General features: G+C 42.9%; 1 protein-coding gene across 4 annotated transcripts in view; it reads left to right on the top strand.

Annotated features, from left to right (window-relative positions):
• Window positions 1-20,192, top strand: part of Ralgps1 (Ral GEF with PH domain and SH3 binding motif 1) — a 231,887-nt gene that overhangs the window by 107,304 nt on the left and 104,391 nt on the right. For all 4 annotated transcript variants that reach the window (XM_051185235.1, XM_051185234.1, XM_051185233.1 and 1 more), the window contains exon 8: window positions 153-279. In XM_051185235.1, coding sequence (XP_051041192.1) covers window positions 153-279 — 127 coding nt within the window. The remainder of the gene's footprint in view (window positions 1-152; window positions 280-20,192) is intronic.

Below are 20,192 nucleotides of genomic sequence, written 5' to 3'. Positions count from 1 at the left end.
TTAAAATCTTTATTTCCATCAGGGTTTGACATAATTGTGGACACACATTCAGGTGTTTCCTTTTGCCCTTCGTCACAGCCCCCTCTCCTGTCAGCTTTATTTCTGATTTATTTCTTTTCCCTCTCATATTCTATAACTTCTTTTCATTCCAGCTTTTGAATCGTAAAGACAAAACCACTTTTGAGAAACTGGACTACCTGATGTCCAAAGAAGACAACTACAAGCGGACTCGGGACTACATCCGAAGTTTGAAGATGGTGCCCAGTATTCCCTATCTAGGTATGAGTCTCTATTGGCTTATTTTACCATTACTTTTCTAAGGGAAATGTGAAATAAGATGCTTTTTTTCCAGTTTCTAGTTGAGATGTTTCTGGGAAGCAGCAAGGATCAAGGATAAAGAAGGGATTTGGTGGTTCCTTGGTTTGGAACAGACTAGTGGTGCTTTCTAGGATAGGAACACAAGTAAGGTGGAAATAAAGATGCTCTGTCTCACACACCTAGTCTCCAAGGACCCTAGTCTCCTATTCCTTGAGGGCTCCAGGCTCCCTGGCTTGGAGGACCCCAGGCTTCTGGGCTGTGAGGAACACAGGCTTCCTGGCTGCAGCCTAGATGGGTCAGGATGTCCACAGCAAACTTCTTCCTGGTTCGTGCAGATCCTCCCACACAGGGGGATCCCAGGCAAAAGCCCTCTGTTGTAGATTTTTAGGCATTATTAATATGTCTCACAAAATTTGTGCAAATGAAATTCTAGTAATATTTGCTGAGTTTTCTTGTTATAAAATATTATATGTTCATTAGCAAAATTGGGTGGAGAAAGTCTATAGTTATCCATGAAAGACATTTTTGCTCTGTATCTCACTCCTTTTGGCATGAGGAAAAACAATCTGTGTACTCACTTCAGACACCTCATGTTGTATGTACTTTTCTGTACTGTGGCTCCCTCCTTACTCCTCTCTATTGCCCGTCGCTCACAGTTTATATTTTTGTAGTGATCGTCCTTGTGCCATAGGAAGTTTTGCATGTGCATATGATTATTGCTTTATAATAACTTTTTGGAAGAGCAGGTAACGAGATCAGCATGAATGTACAAAGCACACCTTGAAGGGTCTTCTTTTAATAAGGTCTTGTGCTGCTGCTGCTTTCTTCCTCTTCCTCCTTCTTGTTTCTTTTAGTTTTTCATGATAAGGTTTGTCTGTGTGGCCCTGGCTGTCCTGGAACTCACCCTGTAGACCAGGCTGGCCTCAAACTCAGAGCTCCTCCTGCCTCTGCCTGCTGAGTGCCTCCTGGATTAAAAGTGTGTGCCACATGCCTGGCAAGCATTTTCTATTCAAGTTTATTTTTCTTTCTTTTTTATTTTGTCAGTTTGATACATGGAAAATTCTGTTTGTAGTTTGATCTCAGGGAAGAATCTATCCTGTTCTGACCTGAAACAGTTTTGATAGGCAGGAACGGAAAGGCCTCTCTAGACATACCCCTGATACTCAGGGTTAGGGGAGCCCTTTACACAGCCCTCCGGCAGCTTTGGAAACTTCTCCAGGTAGCACTTCATACTTGCATTTTCTGATTGTTTAAAGCCATCTTGGAATTTTTTTTTAAAGTAGGGCACTATCTGTTTGATCTGTCCTTTCAAGATTATTAGCATAAAGGGGTTTTTCCCCCTCATTTAACTTTTGATTATAGTATAGTAAGCAGTTTTTTCTTATAAATATGAACTTCTCTCTATATGTGGTTATATTTATTTAATTTTCAAACTAGCTCTCACTGTCTAGCCCTGGCTGGCCTGGAACTCACTGTGTAGTCTGGTCTGGCCTCAAACTCATTCTGCTTGTCTGCCTCGTGAGTGCTGGGATTACAGATGCATTTGCTTTTCACGGTCCTCATGAGTTTATATTGTTGCCCCTCCCCCTCTCTTCTCACCTCATCCCTTCTCTTCTCAAGTCCACTCTCAAAGTCCATCTGTTGATCTTCCCAAATATTTAAATTTTAGATTTTGGATTTTTAAAAGTCAGTTACACTGTCTGTTTTTTATCTTACTGCATTTTCTTGATGTAGGGTGTGTTTGTTCTTTACACATTTTAACTCCTCTGAAATTGATGATAAGGCTTAGTAATAGTTTTAATTGGTAGTAATATTCTTAGTAATAATAAAGATATGAATAACATTCTAATTTGATGGAGTAATGATGTGTATAAATACACACACATATGAGGATGTATATAAATATGCATATGTGTACACATGTGTGCATGTGCATATGTCTCACTCTTGACCATTGTTTGGAGTTAGTATTTTAAGCTGCCTCCCTGGCTTTACCCGATGTGAGAGGCTTTGTTTTCTCTCTCTTTCTCTTTTGTTTCCCTGTGTAATCCTCTCCTTTTCCCATTCTCTTCTGTCTTGCTGTAAGCTGCCATGTGTCTATTTTTGGTGGCTGTCCCAAGAGGGAATACATGTGGGCGCTCTAATGTGGTTAAGAATAGTCCTTTCTTTCCCCAGCTCTCATTTTTTTCTTTCTGAGACATGTTTTCATATATTTTAGGCTGGCCTTGAGGTCTTTGCGAAGCCAAGAATGGTCTTGAACCCCAGATCCTCCTACCTCCATTTTTTTTTTTTTCAACACAAGTTCTAATTGGCCTTAATAATAAAAACTTGGAGTCAGATATTAGGGGTTGAAAGCTGAATGATCAGAGAAGCAGAGCAGCCAGCCAATAGAGTTCTTACCTCTATGAACTCCTCAGACTGAAAAGAGATGGAGTTCCTGTCCGTCCTCCCCCCCAAGTATTCCTCTCTCTGCCTAGCCATCTCACTTCCTGTCTGTCTGTACAGACCTCCTGATCTCTATGGTTAGCTAGTGGCTAGCTCCTCCCTCTGATCTCCAGGCAAGCTTTATTTGTTAGAGTATAAACAAGTATCACCACATTCCCCCCTCTTTCGTCTAAAAATAAAAAATAGTTTATAACTAATATAAGAAAAACTATATATAATAGCTATATACAGTATATATACAGACAATAAACACATCAACAATGTTTAGTCCATTAACAATTGACAAATTCAGAGAAAATACTCCATATCTATCCTATCTTGGTGAGTCCAAAAGGTTGTACCTAATTCACTTTTATTTTAATTTGCATTACCAAACCTATCTTTTAATGTCTCTCGACTTTATACACTTTACATTTCTTTAGTGAATTTGTTTTCTGAATCTGGCAACAAGGAAAACTATAACTGTAAAGTCTTCAACTTCATCAGAGACCCCAGAAGAAGATAATATTAATTGAGTAAGCAGGAAATGCAGGCAAGAGACTTTCAAAAAATGTGAGAAATGACAGAAACAGCTGGCTGCCTGGACAGCAACCTAAGGTTCCTCTGCAAATTGGGACATCCATCTTCAGCCTATATGACTTTTCTGCGAAGCAGGATTATTAAAGGGCTATCATACCTTGTCTTAGCAAAGTTCAATAGTCCTTTGTTTTGTGTCCTGTTTGTCCAATTTGGACAGCATGTTGTCAACAGTCAAGGCAAGAGCACTTTCTTCCCCAGTGGCTAACTTTTGCCACAAAGGAAGTGAACTCCATGTGGAGTTTTTTCAGTGCTCATCATCTTCTCTGAAGTAGATTGGTGCTACCAGAAGCAAACATGTTTCATTGTTATATTAAAAAAAAAAGAAAGAAAGAAAGAAAATCAAAAATGAACCTATGTTATTGAAACATCTTAGCCGGGTATTGGTGGCACACACCTTTAATCCCAGCACTCGGGAGGCAGAGGCAGGCAGATCTCTGTGAGTTCTAGTCCAGCCTGGTCTACAGAGCTAGTTCCAGGAAAGGTTCCAAAGCAATACAGAGAAACCCTGTCTCGAAAAACAAACAAACAAACAAACAAAAAAAAAAACATCTTAAATACCATAGTCTGCAGATCTCTGAAGTGTTTGAAGATGATTTCTCTATCTAAAATTTATCTCTGTTTGACCTTGAAGACATGACTACAAGTTTGATTGTTATAGATGACTAACTACTAATTGCATTTCCTTATTATCCTAAATAGTTGGTAATAATAACTTTCAAGGGCTAAAACTTTGCATTACATTGTTAAATGAATTATGTAGATACAATACCTTGAACAAGATTAGAAATTATGTACAGTATGGTCTACAAAAATTCCAAGCCAATGTAAAATGTTTAAAATTAGTAGTTGCTCTTTTGTTTTAAAAGCAGATTCTATAATCTACCTTTTTATCCTATTTCTGTATCCCCCTTTTTTCTTTTCAGAGTAGGTTCAATAATCTACCTGTATATCCTATCATATCTATATCTTCCTTTTCTCTTTCCAAAACAGGAACTTGGACTCTATTTTCCTTTGTTCAACTTTTTTCCTGACCATTACCAATAACAACTTGTAACCAACCCACTAAACAATGACAAATATCCATAACCCAATAAATGACCGAAAACCACATGCCCTACCTCTTGGGAATGTGGGTGTCATAGTCTTAAATTTACTTCCTGCTATCTGGGGGCAGTGGCATCTTTTGGGGATCCTGAAAAGAATAATTTGGGTTAATTGTCAAGTCCTGGGAGAAGTAGCTGTATCACTTGTTGTCCAGTCTCTGCCTAATGGGAAAGTGTAGGGCTTGTCTCAAGTCCTAGCTAGAGTATTCTGTGAGGCTGGGTCACCTCAGCTAGCCAGCCCAAAACTGTTCTGAGCAGTTTGTAGTCCACGGCTGATCTTTAGGTGGCGTTTTTCAGCTTAGTGACATTGTCACAGTCCTGATCGAATTGTCATTGTGGGGCTCCATCCTCCATTTGGAGACTTCAAAGGTCACTGTTTGGCATGGTCATGGTTCACTGCAGAGATCTTAAACATTTTAAATGTCATATGCAGCAGATTTCAAAAAGGTCAAAGGGTGAATATTTGTTATATACGTCCAGAGTACAAAACTTAACTCCTGATTACCTGATAGAGACTCAAACTTGAAATCATGTACAGGAAGCTAGATGAAGCCTTTTTATAGAATTAGTACTCAATATGACTGTAAATATCCTGAAAAAAATGTTAATATATATATATATATATATGCATATATATATATTAATCTTATAAATGTTTAGATAATATTTGTACCTGAAGAAAAGCTTCAAAGACTCAAAAATAGAACCAAAGGATTATGAGATTAATGACAATAGAATAGTCCCTAATTTTTGGTTTTCTTCCGTGCCATATCAGGTGGCTCTTCTGATATGAGATAGAGATTTTGGATTTTACTTTAACAAACATGCTTGGGTTTAGAGAAGGAGAGAGCCACACTCCAACTCCAAAGCCAGCTTTACCTTTCAATTGCACTGGGACTTCAGAAAGACCATTCGCATTATATGTCTGTAGAGAAAAGCACAAACATTTGGGAAGATTTATGAAATTTTATCCTCTTGGAGATGTGATATACTAATAGGCCAAATTACTTTTTTTCTTGGGACTTCTTTTGTCTGGATGACTTGTCCTTTTCCTTCAGATGTCTTATTTGTCCATTAGTCTTTAGACTTCTTGGCTGGATGCCTTCATTCTCCTGAAAAGACAAAAAAAAAAAAAAAAAAAAAAAAAAAAAAAAAATCCTCCTCCAACCCTAATTTTGAAAAGGTCCCTTTATGGAAAGGTATATCTGATGAAATGAAAAGAATTTGTTAGTTTTAAAGTTAGATTGAGCGACCATACTGTTTTATTAACCGTCCCCTCTTTTTTTTTTTTTTTTAAAGACTTATTTATTTATGTGTACAACATTCTGCCTCCATGTCTGCCTGCAAACCAGACGAGGGCACCCGATCTCATTTCAGATGGTTGTGAGCCATCATGTGGTTTCTGGGAATTAAACTCGGGACCTCTGGAAGAGCAGGCAGTGCTATTAACCTCTGAGCCATCTCTGCAGCCCCCACTATTACCTCTTCTAATCAAGGGATGTCTCCTGTTCAAATCTAACCTATTGATTTTGATGGTATCCATATCTTTTCTTCTGTGAAAACAAAAGCAAAACCTTTTCCCCAGTGTAACATATATCCTGGTTTCCATTCTGAGATCAGCACATCTCTAAAGTATACAGGGTGATTTAATTCTGTAGTTTTTTCCTATTATCTAATGTCTCTCCACAGCTATCATTCCTTTCTCATTAGCATCAGAAAATAAAGTTAATAAAGCACTATGCAATCTATTTTGGGGATTCTTATCATCCATTTCTGTTTATTTAGCATATCCTTTAGAGTTTGATTTGATCTTTCTATAACTGCTTGCTCTGTAGGATTGTGTGGTATGCCTATAATATGCTTTATATTATAATAAGCAAAATATTGTTTCATTTTACTAGAGATATATGCTGGATCATTGTTAGTCTTAATTTGTACAGGTATCTCATGATGGCTATTACTTCTAACAAATGTGTGATTATAGAACCAGCCTTTTCAGAACTCAAAGCACTTGCCCATTGAAATCCTGAATAGGTATCAGTGGTATGGTGTACATATTTTAATTTTCCAAATTCTACAAAATGGAATATATCCAACTGCCAGATTTCATTCCTTTGAGTACCATTTGGGTTATTTCTTGCAGGTAGTGGAGTTTGATTGTATAAAGAACAAGTAGGACATTTCTTTGTGATTTCCTTGCCTTGTTGCCAAGTGATGGAACCATCTTTTTTCAAACCTTTGCTATTGACATAATGTTTTTTAATGAAATTCTGAGGCCTTTCGTAAATGGAGTTCTTAATTGGTCTAAATAATAAAAACCCAGAATCAGATACAGAGGAAAATGCTGAGAGATCAGGGAGAAGGAGGAGTAAGCCAATTTTACCTCCTCGCCCTCTCAACAGACAAGAGCACGAGTTCCTGTTTCTTCCTGCTTTATATCCTTTATCTGCTCAGCCATCTCATTTCCTGTCTGCCTGAACAGACCTCTAGACCTCTATGGTTAGCTAGTGGCAAGCTCCATCCTCTGATCTTCAGACAGGCTTTATTTGTACAAGCAAGATAACACCACAGCCTCCAGCACATCATTTCCTATCAATATTTGCTCAATTTCATCATTACCACATGGGATCAGATGTCTCTCTCTCTCTCTCTCTCTCTCTCTCTCTCTCTCTCTCACACACACACACACACACACACACACACGAGGTGACTCCTATTCCTGATTATTTCTTATAACTGAATAAGTAATAAAGTCAGTTTCTGTATTATCTGGTATAAATTTAGCAGTTTCGATATGCACAACAACTCTTTCTGCATATAATTCTGACTTTTGGACAGAATTATAAGGGCTTTGAGCCACTTTACTTAAATTTTCTGATTTGTAACTGCCTTTCCTGATTTATTTGCACCAGTTTAGAATGTAGGGGCTCCAGGTAATGGTGTTCCCCATACAATGGTGAAAGATCCAGTTAGTTCTCTTTATAAATTGAATTCTCTTGCTTTTGGGATATTTGTTATTAATCTCTCCAAAAGTTTACTGCAAGCTCTTTGCCAAGGTTTACTTTCTGCCCATAATTTGTCAATTTCATTATTAATAAAAGGTACTACAATTTCTGTGGGGTCTATTCCTGCTAGTTGACAGTCTCCATTTTCCTTGTAGAATCAACTCAGACACCTTTTCTACATAGGTTTTTAAGTTTTTACTCTGTTTATGTTGTTAAAAAAATTCATTCTAAGACAATATCTTCCCTCTGCATTAATATTCCTGTAGGAGAGAGAATGCTTAGAGAGTAAAATAACCAGAATGCAATCAAGCTGGATCCAAACCAGCCACATGTGCATCCTGTAATTCCTTTCCACCAAAGCTCTTTCAGCTTCAGCTGGTAATTCTAAAGTTTTGCACAAATTATTCGGTTCATTTTTTTTTTCTATTCCAATAGTGGGCCTTAGATAGAAAATGTTTCCTAGCAATCTTTGAAAGTCACTAAGAGTCAGTCAGCCATTGATCTCTCCTAATTTGCACCTTTTGGTGCAAATTTTCTGTAGACCTTTTTACATCCTAAACAATCTCCTTGTATTTTTTCAGGAGCAATTCGTAATTCCCAACAAGGCAAAAATTTTCCTACTTCTTAAAGTACATGTGAATCAGCTAGTAAAATATTGTCTATGTAATGATAAACTATAGATTGAGGGAATTGCTTATGTATTATGCCATACAAAATATTGGCACAGGGTGGGCCTATTTAACATTCCCTGTAGGAGAACCTTCATTGATATCTCTTAGAAGGCCAAGAATCATTATAAGTAGGCACTGTGATGGCAAATTTTCTCCTTTTCTTGTAAAGGTATAGTGAAAAAAAAATCTTTTAAATCAATAACTAAAAGAGGCCATTACGTAGGTAATAAAGAAGGCAAAGGAATTCCAACCTGTGGAGAGCTCATTGTCTGAGTCACCTTATTAACAGCTCTTAGATCTATTACCATTCTCCATTTTCCAGATTTCTTTTTAATAATGAATACAGAATTCTGAGGGCTGGTTGATTCTTCAATATGCTGAGCATTTAACTGTTCCTATACCAGCTGTTCTAAGGCCTACAACTTCTCTGTTGTTAAAGGCCATTGCTTAACCCATACAGGTTTGTCCATCAACCATTTTAAAGGTAGGGCTGTTGATGTCTTTGAAAGATCAGCAGTTGTTATGCCCTGTTCTTGTGCAGCCTGAATGGCCAGTGACTGTTCTTTATACCTTCTAATATTTTCCCCAGAAACACACATTAATTTATGGTTTGTTTCTGAGATTGGGGGAATGTTGATCTGACTGTTCCATTGCCATAACATATCTCCGTAAGTTCATTGCTATGTTAGACACATAATGGTTTTAATTTTCCTCTCTGACACTCCACATTCAACCCATCTCATGCTCTGTTTTATGTGAGATAAAGTTCCAGTCCCTAAAAGCTGAACATTTACCTCCTGAAGAGGCTAATTTGAATGCCAAGATTCTGGTGCAATTATTGTGACATCCACACCTGTGTCTACAAGGCCTTCAGTGACAACATCATTTATTTGTACTTTTTAATTTTGATCTTTGTTCCTTTATAGAAGTTTGCCAGTATATTTTCTTAATGGTTTCTCTCAAATTTTTTGTTCTCTCTTCTATAGCTTTTCTATCATCCACAGCAGTATGGTTTCTTGTAATAGGCATTAGGCCCTTTAATTGCTCTGGGAAGGAGTTTCCTCCAAGGTTACAGGAAACAACTGAACTGAATTTAGCTTTGGGAAGGGATTTCCCAATAGCAAAGGATTACCTTGCATATCCATTATTGACCTACATTCATTTGTCTAATTCCTGCCTTTGGAACACCTTCTGCATAATTCACAAGGGACAGGCGTTCTGTTTGAATTATGCTTAGAAAAAACATTGTTTCTAAGAATACTCTGTTTACCATCCCTTTTTAGGTGACCTTGTTTGCCACAATTGTAACACTTAGCATTTCTATTTTTCTTCACACCTCTGGAAATCACCTCTCCTATCCATGCATCATCATGGTTATGCGTTTCAATATTGATTGTATCTCGGACCCATTCCTCAAAGGGTGCTGATCTTGCCTTTAAAGGCCTAATTACCTTTTTGCATTTTGCATTAGCATTTTCAAAAGCCAGAGATTCAATTATTATTTGTCTAGCTTCTGAATCTGGTATCATTTTATTTAATGCTGAAGTCAGTCTTTGTAAGAAATCCATGAAGACTTCTTGTGGGCCCGGTATAATTTTAGTAAATGACTCAATTTGCCTTCCTACTTCTTCAATATTGTCTCAAGCATTCAGTGCTGCTGTGCAGCATAAAGCCAGGGCGTGGTCCTCATACAGAGATTGCCTTTGTACATCAGCATACTATCTTTCTCCAAGAAGTTGGTCTTGGAGGATTTACATTCCTCTAGCCCTACTTCATTGTTCAGTGGTTTTAGCCTCATCTTTTTTTTACCAGGTCTTCCATTGTAATTGAGGATCAGGCTCCAAAACCTCTTTAACTCTTGCATAGCCTTGGAGAGATCTATCATTTGGCAGTTGTTCCTGTAAGGTCACTGGATAAATTAAGTTTTTTTTTTTTGGAAAACCCTAGGCTGCTCCTCTCTAACCTTATAATAGATTTTTGGTTGTGAGCTTAGCCTTTAACAGCTGTGCCATCTCTCCAGCCCTCCAACCTTGTAATTTAATGCTGAAATTGGTTCTCCATTAAATTCCTCTAACTGGGTCTGAATATCTCTATGATCTGTTTTATTAATTTTTTTCGAAAACTTGTGTCTTAGTACTCAGATTAACCAACTTTTCAGTGATATAACAAACATTATAAAACTGATAATGTATATAACTGACATTATATAAATCCCATCTAAATTAGTTATCCTCTCACCTAATTGTTCCATTTTTAAACCGTCCATCGGATTATCATATAGAGACCTGAATTCCTCCAGTGTAATAGTGTTTTCCATTTTTTAATGTGGGGAAAAAAAAACTCTTTTCTTTCTTTCTTTTTTTTTTTTCTTCTTCTTCAACCAATTCCCCCCTTTAAGAATTCCCAATTGTCTGCTAGGCAGCGGTGGCACATACCTTTAGTCCCAGCACTCAGGAGGCAGAGGCAGGCAGATCTCTGTGAGTTCCAGGCCAGCCTGGTCTATAGAGCAAGTTCCAGGACAGGCTTCAAAGGTACACGGAGAAAGAAACCCTATTTCAACTCCCCCTCCCCTAAAAAAGGAATTCGCAGTTGTTTCACCAAATCTGCTGAAGGTGGGGCATGAGGCGGCCTCTGTATAGCACATGTGAGCTGAGGGTGTGTGGTGGTTGCAACAACAGTAGATGTCTGAGTGGGTGGCAAGACAGCTACCTAGTGTGGCAGCAGCTTGATGAGGGGGGGGGTTTCGGGAAGCCCACAACCCATGGGGGAGAGTGAGATGTCTGTCTGAAAAATGCACAGGGGATTGTACAGAAGAAGCATGTGTGGTAGCAGCTGCCTGAGGGCAGAGCCAGCTGGTCTAGGGCAGGTAAGTTCTGTGGTGTTTGGAGCCCAGGTGCTTCTGGAGTTTGGGTGGCAGCTGGAGATTGTTTTAGAGAGGCTACAACAGGAAAATTCCAAACTCACTCAGAAACCTAGCCAGGCAGGGTGGTGACTCTGGCGGGAGCCCTGCATGCTGCTCTGGCCTGTACTGGTGGCTGCAAAGCCACAGGTAAGCAGCTGTTTCATGAATTCATGCCCCACGTTGGGTGCCAATATGTAACATGAGTTCTGATTATTCTTAATAAAAATTCAGTTAGATATTCGGGGATGAAAGCTGAAAGATCAGAGAATCAGAGCAGACAGATGGTAGAGCTTTTACCACTACGAAATCCTCAGACTGAAAAGAGACAGAGTTCCTGTGCCCCCCCCCCCTCCACCCCATCCCACCAATGTTTCTCTTCACCCGGCCATTTTACTTCCTGTCTCTGTCTGTACAGACCTGCAGGCCTCTATGGTTAGCTAGTGGCTAGCTCCACTCTCTGATCTTCAGACAAGTTTTATTTGTTAGAGTACAAACAAGATATCACCAGTTTTTTCCTAGGAATTAATGTTAGAGCTTTTGTGTGTCTCTTGCCTTCTGTGTCTAGCTCTTTGCCTCCCCTTTGGCTGTACTATCTCACTGCCTGCTCTCAATAGCCAAGGCACTGAGGTTGCAGTGGTCATGTAACTGGGAGTGGCTGGGTGCACATGGACAGGCTGAAAGCTCTGAGATCCTGACACTGCCTTTTCCTATTCCTATTGTTCAGGTAATTATTTTCCTACACCTCCCATAACAGTTTGCCTGTTGAGTCTCTGTGGTTTGGGACATGACACATGACACAGATGAATTTTCTCTGCTGTCCCTGCCACACATCTTGTTGCCGGACTTGTTGTCTTGGGGCTTCCTAGGTCGTCAGTTAGCCTGTTCTGGCCTCTGTCCTTGCCACTTGGCATGCCTGAACAGATTTCCAGCACCCACATAGCAGCTCACAACTATCTGTATCCAGCTTCAGGCATCCAGTTTTCTCTTCTAGCCACTGAGGATTCCAGACATATACATAGTGTAGAAACATATAGGCAGCAAAACACTTGTACACATAAAATAAATTTTAAAAAATTAAAATAAAACATTGAGCGAAAAACATATTAAAAACAAGACAAGGAGCTTGAGATGGCTCAGTGGTTAAGAGCACTGGCTGCTTTTCCAGAGGTCCTTAGTTCAATTTCCCTCAACCACATGGTGGTTCACAACCATCTCTAGTGGAATCTGATGCTCTCTTATAGCATAAAGTTTACATGCAGACAGAGCACTCACATACATAAAATAAATAAATAAAGCCAAGACTTTGAATTAGTTTCTTCTAAACTCCTGTGTAGTACAGGTTGTTTGTCTCTAAGGGTGACAGCACCTCTCCTAAGCACTGGTTTCTCAGTGTGACAGCCCCTCCCCCAACACCAGGTTCTCAGTGCCACTGCACCCCTAAGCTTCAGATTCTCAGTGTGACAGCCCCCTACACTAAGCACCAGGTTCTGATGGAAATGGGAAGGAAAGTAGGAAAGAGTGCTGGACAATGACTTCACCACTTACTTCTAAGCCACTGTCTTGATCTAGAGGTATTTGGGTTTTCAATACTCATTATTCCATCCAGGAAATAACTAAATAAAATTAGGAATGTGATGAATTCAAAAATGACTTTGTGCTGATCTCAAAGTACCATAGCAGTGTGGAAAATTGTGATGCTTTAAGAAACAAAAGAGCCAGGCATCCTGACAGCCCCGAATAGCAGTGACACTGAAAAGTTCATGATAAACTTTCCCAGATTTTGAGTATGTGAAGGAAAGTTCTAGAGCCTGAGCTGCTTCCGTCAAACAAGCAAGTCCTTCCATTTGGAAAGTAAAACCTTTATTTTTAAATTTAAATTCTGAAGTTTGGAACAGAGTCAAGTTCTTAGCAAGCAACTGGGTCATACTGCCAGAAACTGAAAGAACCTTAAAAAAGAAATACACAAACTTCAGATGTCCAGTATCTCCCAGAACAGCAAGGTGAGCTCCTTAGAAGACACTCAGTGAAGTCAGTCACACACAACTTACAGACTAGTCCTGAGTACTAGTGGTGTGCAAGGACTGAGATGTGAGCTGAACATTATGGGGGAGGGGGGAAGCAGAGGAATGCAGGGGCCCCGCCTGGTCTGGGGTTCAGGAAAGGTTTTGTAGTGAGGAGTAGAGCCCTGAGGATGCACTGCCTGATTGTAGTAGTGTCAGGGAGATGAGGGCCCCTGAAAAACAGCTGCTAATTCCAGACCTCTGAATTGGGGGAGACTTATTTGGTAAAAACACTGGCTAGAGAATCAAGAATGAGGGGGATTGGAGGGTGTCGGAGGAAGTGACTGGATGGGATGCAGGGAACAGATCTCTGAAGGGCTGGACAGTAGGAGTGGGGAGCCCCAGGCTGTGACCTGGCTGGCTGGGGCCATTGGGGACTGGGAAGACTTTAAGCCAAGGCATTACTGGATTTGCATTTTGCATACATCTTTGTGGCTGTAGCACACTGAGTGGTTCCTGGAAGTCTGGCTGGAGAGGTCGTGTGTGTGTGTGTGTGTGTGTGTGTGTGTGTGTGTGTGTGTGTGTGCGTGCGTGCGTGCGTGCGTGTGTTCACTGCAGGCAGAGCTGCAGCCCTGAGAGCTTTTCCAAACCATGCATCTGAGAACAAAGCCTTAGAAAGACTCAAGCCTTGGCCAGTGAGCACAGCATTGAGCATAGTCAGTGAGCACCTATGAGCACCTGCGAGCACAGCAGTGAGCACCTGCGAGCACAGTCAGTGAGCACCTGCGAGCACAGCAGTGAGCTCCTGTGAGCACAGTCAGTGAGCACAGCAGTGAGCATCTGAGCACAGTCAGTCAGCTCCAGTGAGCATCTGTGAGCACAGCCCTCACACCTGATGGAGACCTGCAGCCCAGTTTGGCCTTGGGCTTTGAGAATTCAGGTCTGCTTTAGACTGTGGTTCCTCTTAACACAGAGTTGAAAGAGTGAGCATGGTTTAGGTGGTGTAGACAGTGCCAGCAGAGCCAAGGCACAGAGACATTCATCTGAGTAGCTAGTGTGTCAGTAGGAGCCACCCTGCCCCAGTCCAAATCCAATAGCAGCACATCAGAGGTGGCTGCAGGGAAATCAAGACAACCCCAAGTTGACGAGCATTTTGGGTAGTCTTTTCCTTTAGTGTCTAGCAGAAAAAAAAAAAAATTCCATTCCACACACAGGAAGCCCAGCCTTTTTCAGCTCCCCACCCCATGTGTTTAGGAGAATCCCCCAGGAATAGTCATTTGTTCCATAGCTCCTGCCTAACTCTTACTGGGGCCACCACTTTTTGCCTGGCCTCAGCTCTCTGACTCCTCCCATTCTTCTGTTTGTCCAGTTGCCATCTGCCTTCCCAGCCTGACTCTCTAGCTGGCCATGGTGGGTCCAGTCTTCTCTCTCAGCTGGGGAAGCAAGCCTTGAGAACAGAAAGGGGTATCAGTGCCACGGAGAAGGCCTAAGCTGGATTCGGGCATGGGTGTGTCCTGAGCCATGGCCCTTCCATTCTCTTCTATGCCCCTGTGATCACAGTCCTGTAGGGGCCTGACTTCTGTCCTCCGATCCAGCTGAGAGATGTTTAAACATGTTCCCCTTCATCAAGGCAGACGTCCAAGCCTGCCTGAGATCCAACAAGCAGGAAAGTTCTTCCTTCTGACCTCAGGTTCAACTAGACAAATGATCTCAAAGGTACTTTAGCATGCAAAATGCCCAAAATCTTTTCCATTATTCTGTGGTAAGCTGCGTATTGTTTAAAATCACTCCCTTCCAGAAGGGAGATAATTACCTTTAGTTGTCCAGTCTCTGGATTTGTTACCTTAAAAATTAAATTTCTCGAGGACATTGCAAAAGGTCAATGGATATTATTGAATATCCCCAATTTGTGAATGAAAATACCCACAGTTTGACCTATGGCCTATATGACATCACAGACCAGGTGGATACCAGGTTTAACTGGCTGTGTTGGGGCTAAGGTTCCACCCAGCCTTTAGGACCTTTAGGGGTGTGTCCTTAGTTCACCACCTCTATCTCCATGGAGATAAACAGTGGTAGGAAAACACAGTGGTCAGGAGAGGAGCCCTCAGGGCAGATTGGCTCCCTGCCAGGCTGGGAGGAAAGCTTTGCTTTGGGTCAGGTTTTGTCTGAGTCCATAAAGTGAGCTAAGGGTTTAAGTATGCTGTGTACAAGAGCATTCTCATAGCAGGGACCTGGGTTCTCACGGGGTACCCATCCCCTGACTTCCTGTACCCTTTGGGTCTCTAATGAGAAAGTAGCATTAATAGTAATCACTAGAGACCTGGAGCCAGAGGCATTTGCTTCAGACATGCCTATGTGCCCACTCCACAGAAACTTTCAGATGACAATGGCTTCTTGTTATGAGCCACCAAGTTTTGGGGTGTTTCAAGACAATGTCGAGGTGGTGAGGGTAATTGGTCATTGCACAACCTCTGTATACCTCTCTTTGAAGGCTGGGTTGTTCTGTTGACATTGGGATAAAAATGAACTGTCACTGTAAGCTTTCAGGAAACTGGGGTTAACAGGGCAGTGCTCAGCCCCTCCTCAAAGCTGACTCTTGGGGACATTCTACAGGTAGAGGGGTCAATGCTACTTGCAGCTCTGTAAGGAGGAAGGTTTCTGGAAAGGCCTTGAAGGTTGCCCTCAAGGAGGGCTATTTCTGCTGACAAGTGTGTCTTGAGCTCTGGGCATACGAGGGAGGTTCTTTTCCCACTTGGCCACCCAGAAACATGTGAAAGTTTCTCTGCCTATAGAAGCTGGGGCATACCTGTCCACACAGTCCAAGCTATCAGCAGACCGTGGTGTGATCCTGTGCTTTCTAACTGGGTCGAGCTTTTCATAGGTTTTGTTTGTGCTTTGTGTGTTTTTCTATACCCATTGTCATAGACCCTGTCTAATGACTGCAGATGTAGCATGCTGCCATTCTTGCTGTGGAATCCTTAGACGCGTGGGTGTTACCCAATTGAGAAGCTGTGATGTCTGTTTCCTTGCCCACAGGTAGCACAGTGGGGACATTGGTCATTTGCTTGCTTTGCCTGGTGGAGTATTCATAAGCACAAGAGCTCTAGGGTGGAGATGGGCTTCATAGTAGCTGCTCTCTGATGGGGCTGTCATTGTCTGTCACCTATAGCTTTGTTTCTCACTCTCCTAGATACTGCAGCCTTCTCAGGGATGTCCAGTCTCCAGCATAGAGTGTAGGTGTTTCTGAATTCTCTGACAGGTGTTACTGTGTTGGTTTGAATAGGTGTGGCCCCCATAGACTCCTGTGTTTGAATGCTTGACCCATAGGGAGTGGCACTACTAGAGGGTGTGGCCTTGGAGTGGGTGTGGCCTTGTTGGAGGAAGTGTGTCACTGTGGGGGTTGGGCTCTGAGGTCTTAGGCTCAAGCTAGGCCCAGTATACAGTTTTTCTTCCTGCTGCCTGTGGATCCAGATGTAGAACTCTCAGCTCCTTCTCCAGCACCGTGTCTGCCTGCACACTGCCATGTCCCACCATGATGATAGTGGACTAAACCTCTGAAACTGTGTGGTCATGGTGTCTCTTCACAGTGATAGAAATCCTAAGACACCAACCTGCCCCACCTCTGCTTCCTGGTTTCCTGTCCCAATCCCTCTCCCTGTGTGCCCTGTCTAGCACTGCCTATGGAAAGCAGGCTGGCCTAAATCCTTGCTTGGCACACTTGTCGGGCTACTCAGCATTGTGGACTTTGAGGGGGTGACATACTTCTTGTTCCTTTCTGTCACTGAGATGAAGCTGCAGGCCTCTGTCATCACACAGCTCCCAAAAGTCCCAGTCTCTCCACACACCTACCTAGGCTCTGGCTTCTGCCAGCTCTGCAAAGTCTCCAGGCAAATGTGAGCAAGGTGCTCTATCCTATCATGGGATGTCCCTCAGCTTCAGGACATACTGAAGCAGGAGGAGAGGAACATGTCCTAATCAGCTCTTTGCCAGAGCCATCAGAACCATCATGGAAGTCAGCTGGCTGGGACATGGCATAGGAAAGTCAGATGGCTGCCCACTAGGAAGGGACCCACATAGAAGTGCTTTCTTTATGAGACAGTGCAGGGGAGCCATGTCTGGGCTAAGCTAGGCCAGGATGCCCCAGGAGACTTGAATGTCTCTATAGCAAGGTATCTATCCACGAGGAGCAGCATCCTTAGTGAGGGCTGGTTCTGACTTGATTCTGGGATCTGAAAGACTGTGGTTAACAGACAAAGGCCTGATGGTAGCAAGAGGAACTCCCATAACCAGGATCCAGTTACTAGCTGATTTAGGCCAGCTGTAAATAGTGCCAAAGGTCAGGACTGCTGAGTCTGTAGAGTGTAGGACAACTGGCTCTTGATTCTGGTGGAAGGAAAGGAGAAGGGGAGGGCCCAGTGGCTTTCACCCTGGTAGAGTGTTGGAAGGCCCAAGGAACAGTAAAATATCTTCCGCCACTGTGCCCTGTTACCCTGCCCACTGTGTTGAGGTAAAGTGTGCAGATGTCTATGGCTTGGCTTCCTGACATCTGACCAGCTGGTACTTCTGTTCACATGCACATTGGTGACGGGAGGAATATGAGCCACTGTACTTCCCCTTCTTCCTTGGCTATAGAGCTGTCTGCTATTGAAACCAGAACTCAGGAATCAGGCCATCTTGTGTGTTCAAGTTCTGAGTGTCTTGGGCTACACATCACTTCTACTTCTGAACCTCAGATTTCTGTGTTGAAGAGAGGGTAATTACAGAGTCCATTTCCTCCCATTGTAAGCAGCTAGAGACAGGAGATGACATTAGCCTTAGGCAGAACAAAATATGACTAGAAAGCCTGTGCATTGAGGACTCAGCCCAGGAGGATGCCTGAGCTCAGGTGTTGCCTGGTGCCAGGACCCTGGACAGGTGATGAGAATAGACTACACCCGGCTGCCCTGGAGGAATCCAGAAAGAAATCCCACAGGAAGGGGAGAGAAGTAGAACAGAGAAGGCTCCTTGCTTTTTGAAGACTTTCCAGGCAGTTTCTGATTCCTGGCCCTCATGAGATACCTCATGTTGTTATGAAACTGGCCTATTAAATGAGCTGGACTCAGACAGGTGCAAGAAGAAGCCAACCTCATTTTCCCTTAGTCTCACATATGACAAAACCCAGTCCCTCATTCCAGACATTTCTATGTAGAGGTCGGGTGTGGCCTCCTAAAGCCTGGCAGCCTTGCTGGCCTGGAGCCTGGCAAGGCACAAGGTGGGCTTCTTTGCTGGGCTCTGTCACCAGCCTACAGTGTTCCCTGGCCCTTGGAATGGGAGTGGGGAGGTGCCTGCTGTGATGGCCCGGCGTTCATCCCAAGCTTGTGCTGGGTTCAGAAACTGCTGGCCATCCCATGTGGTATTTCCCTTCCCTTCTGGGTACCTCCAGCTTCTCTCCTTGAAGTGGAATGCTGGCTTCTCCACTATGACCTAGCTTTCTCTTGCCCCCGCCCCACCAGGCTACACTTTGGCCCTGTCCTCCCAGTCTCTCCCCCTTCTCCCTTCTTTGGTGCCTAGGGCCTTAGGCTTGGGGTCTAGTCTTCGAGCAATGCTCCTGTTCATCCTGATATTTCCTGTTGCTTAGCTTAGGGTGAGGGGCCACCTATCTCCCTGCAGTGTTGGAGGACAGTCCCTCCTCTGGGGACCCTTCACTGAATGAATACACTGATCCTAGGAGGGCATTGGCTATAGCTGCAGAGGCTGCTTCCAGACACGTCTTTGCAGAGTAGTCTCATGCTTGCTCCAGAATGTATGATTCTAGGTGGCTGTCTTCAGCCTCTGGACTCTCAGGTGGAAACTCTTGCACACAAAACAGTGCCCTTTGCCTCCAAGACTGGGACATAGACAGGTGGAGTACAGGCGATTAGGGGAACCCAAACACCAGAGGGCATGTGCACTGACTTCACTATTTCATCCAGAGCCCTTGGAGGGAGGGGCTTCTCAGTGCCATTACTCAAGTGTCATTGCTGTGATTCCAAGGACTGGCTGAAACTGACACTGAGAGATAGGCAGGAGGAAGGTGGACTTTCTTGCCTTTTACCCATAGCAGATAGGAGAGCCCCCCAAGGAGAGAGAACCCTGCACTGTCAGAAACTGTGTGATTGTGAGTCTGCAAAGTCCCCATCTGGTGAGGAGGTTGAAAGTGCTATTTATTCTCTGGCTAGTCAGAGCCCAGGATGCTGCCTGGCTGTGTGTGTGCACTCATAGTCAGTAATCTTCTGGCTCCAAACTGCTGCTAGTGAGATGACCTCCTCCCTCCAGTTTTCCCCTGGGAGAACAAGCTGTGTATCTCTAAAAGCCTGGTTCCTTGTCTTTTCACATACCCAGCATGTGGTTTGAGTAAGATTTGGCTTGGGTACTAGGGAGATGACTCAGTGACTAAAGCAGTTGCTGTGAAAGCAAGAGAACATGAGTTCAAGTCCCCAAACCCATGTAAAAGCTAAGCAAGGTTACATATGTCTGTAATCCCAGTGTTGTGCATTGGAGACAGGCTCATTGGCCAGCTACTCTAACAAAACCGTGGGCTTCAGTTAGAGGAAGACACTCAGCAGCCTCCCCCGACCTCTTCAACACATAACATGCATACATCATACAATGTCATGTTATGCACACATACAGACTTAGGCGTGAGTGCTGGGGTGAGGTTTGGGAGACGCAGTTGGTGCCATGGATCCCAAATGCTGTGGGAAAAGGGTTGCCTCACACTACTCAAACTGGCTTTCCACATCACAACTCTCTGGGGATTTGACCCTAAGACCAGGGATGAGGAAAGATGAATCTTGTTTTCCTCAGCCCTATTTCCCCACCCCAACTCCAGCTGTGTGGGAGGTGTGGCTGGCATCTGCACCAAGATTGGGATGTTTTCCTTACAGTGTCCAGCTTCCACTCTCACCCCAACAGCAGTAGGAGATGGGAACTAGTTAAAAATTCACATTCAGTACCTATCACCCAGTTCACCCAGTACCTTGTGAACTTGTACCTCTGTTGAGGCATTACCTGCTCTTTTGTAAAGTGGATTGCTGACTTCTCCTTCTCCACTGTATGAAAAAAGCAACCAGTCCACTTCTAAGCCCACTCTAGCTTTCACAAAACTTTAACTTGTAGAAGTATTCCCATGGTGATTAAGGACTGCT

This window comes from Phodopus roborovskii, unplaced genomic scaffold (genome assembly GCF_943737965.1).
Source record: "Phodopus roborovskii unplaced genomic scaffold, PHOROB, whole genome shotgun sequence".
Taxonomy (NCBI): domain Eukaryota; kingdom Metazoa; phylum Chordata; class Mammalia; order Rodentia; family Cricetidae; genus Phodopus; species Phodopus roborovskii.
This window is presented reverse-complemented; position numbering and strand designations above follow the sequence as displayed.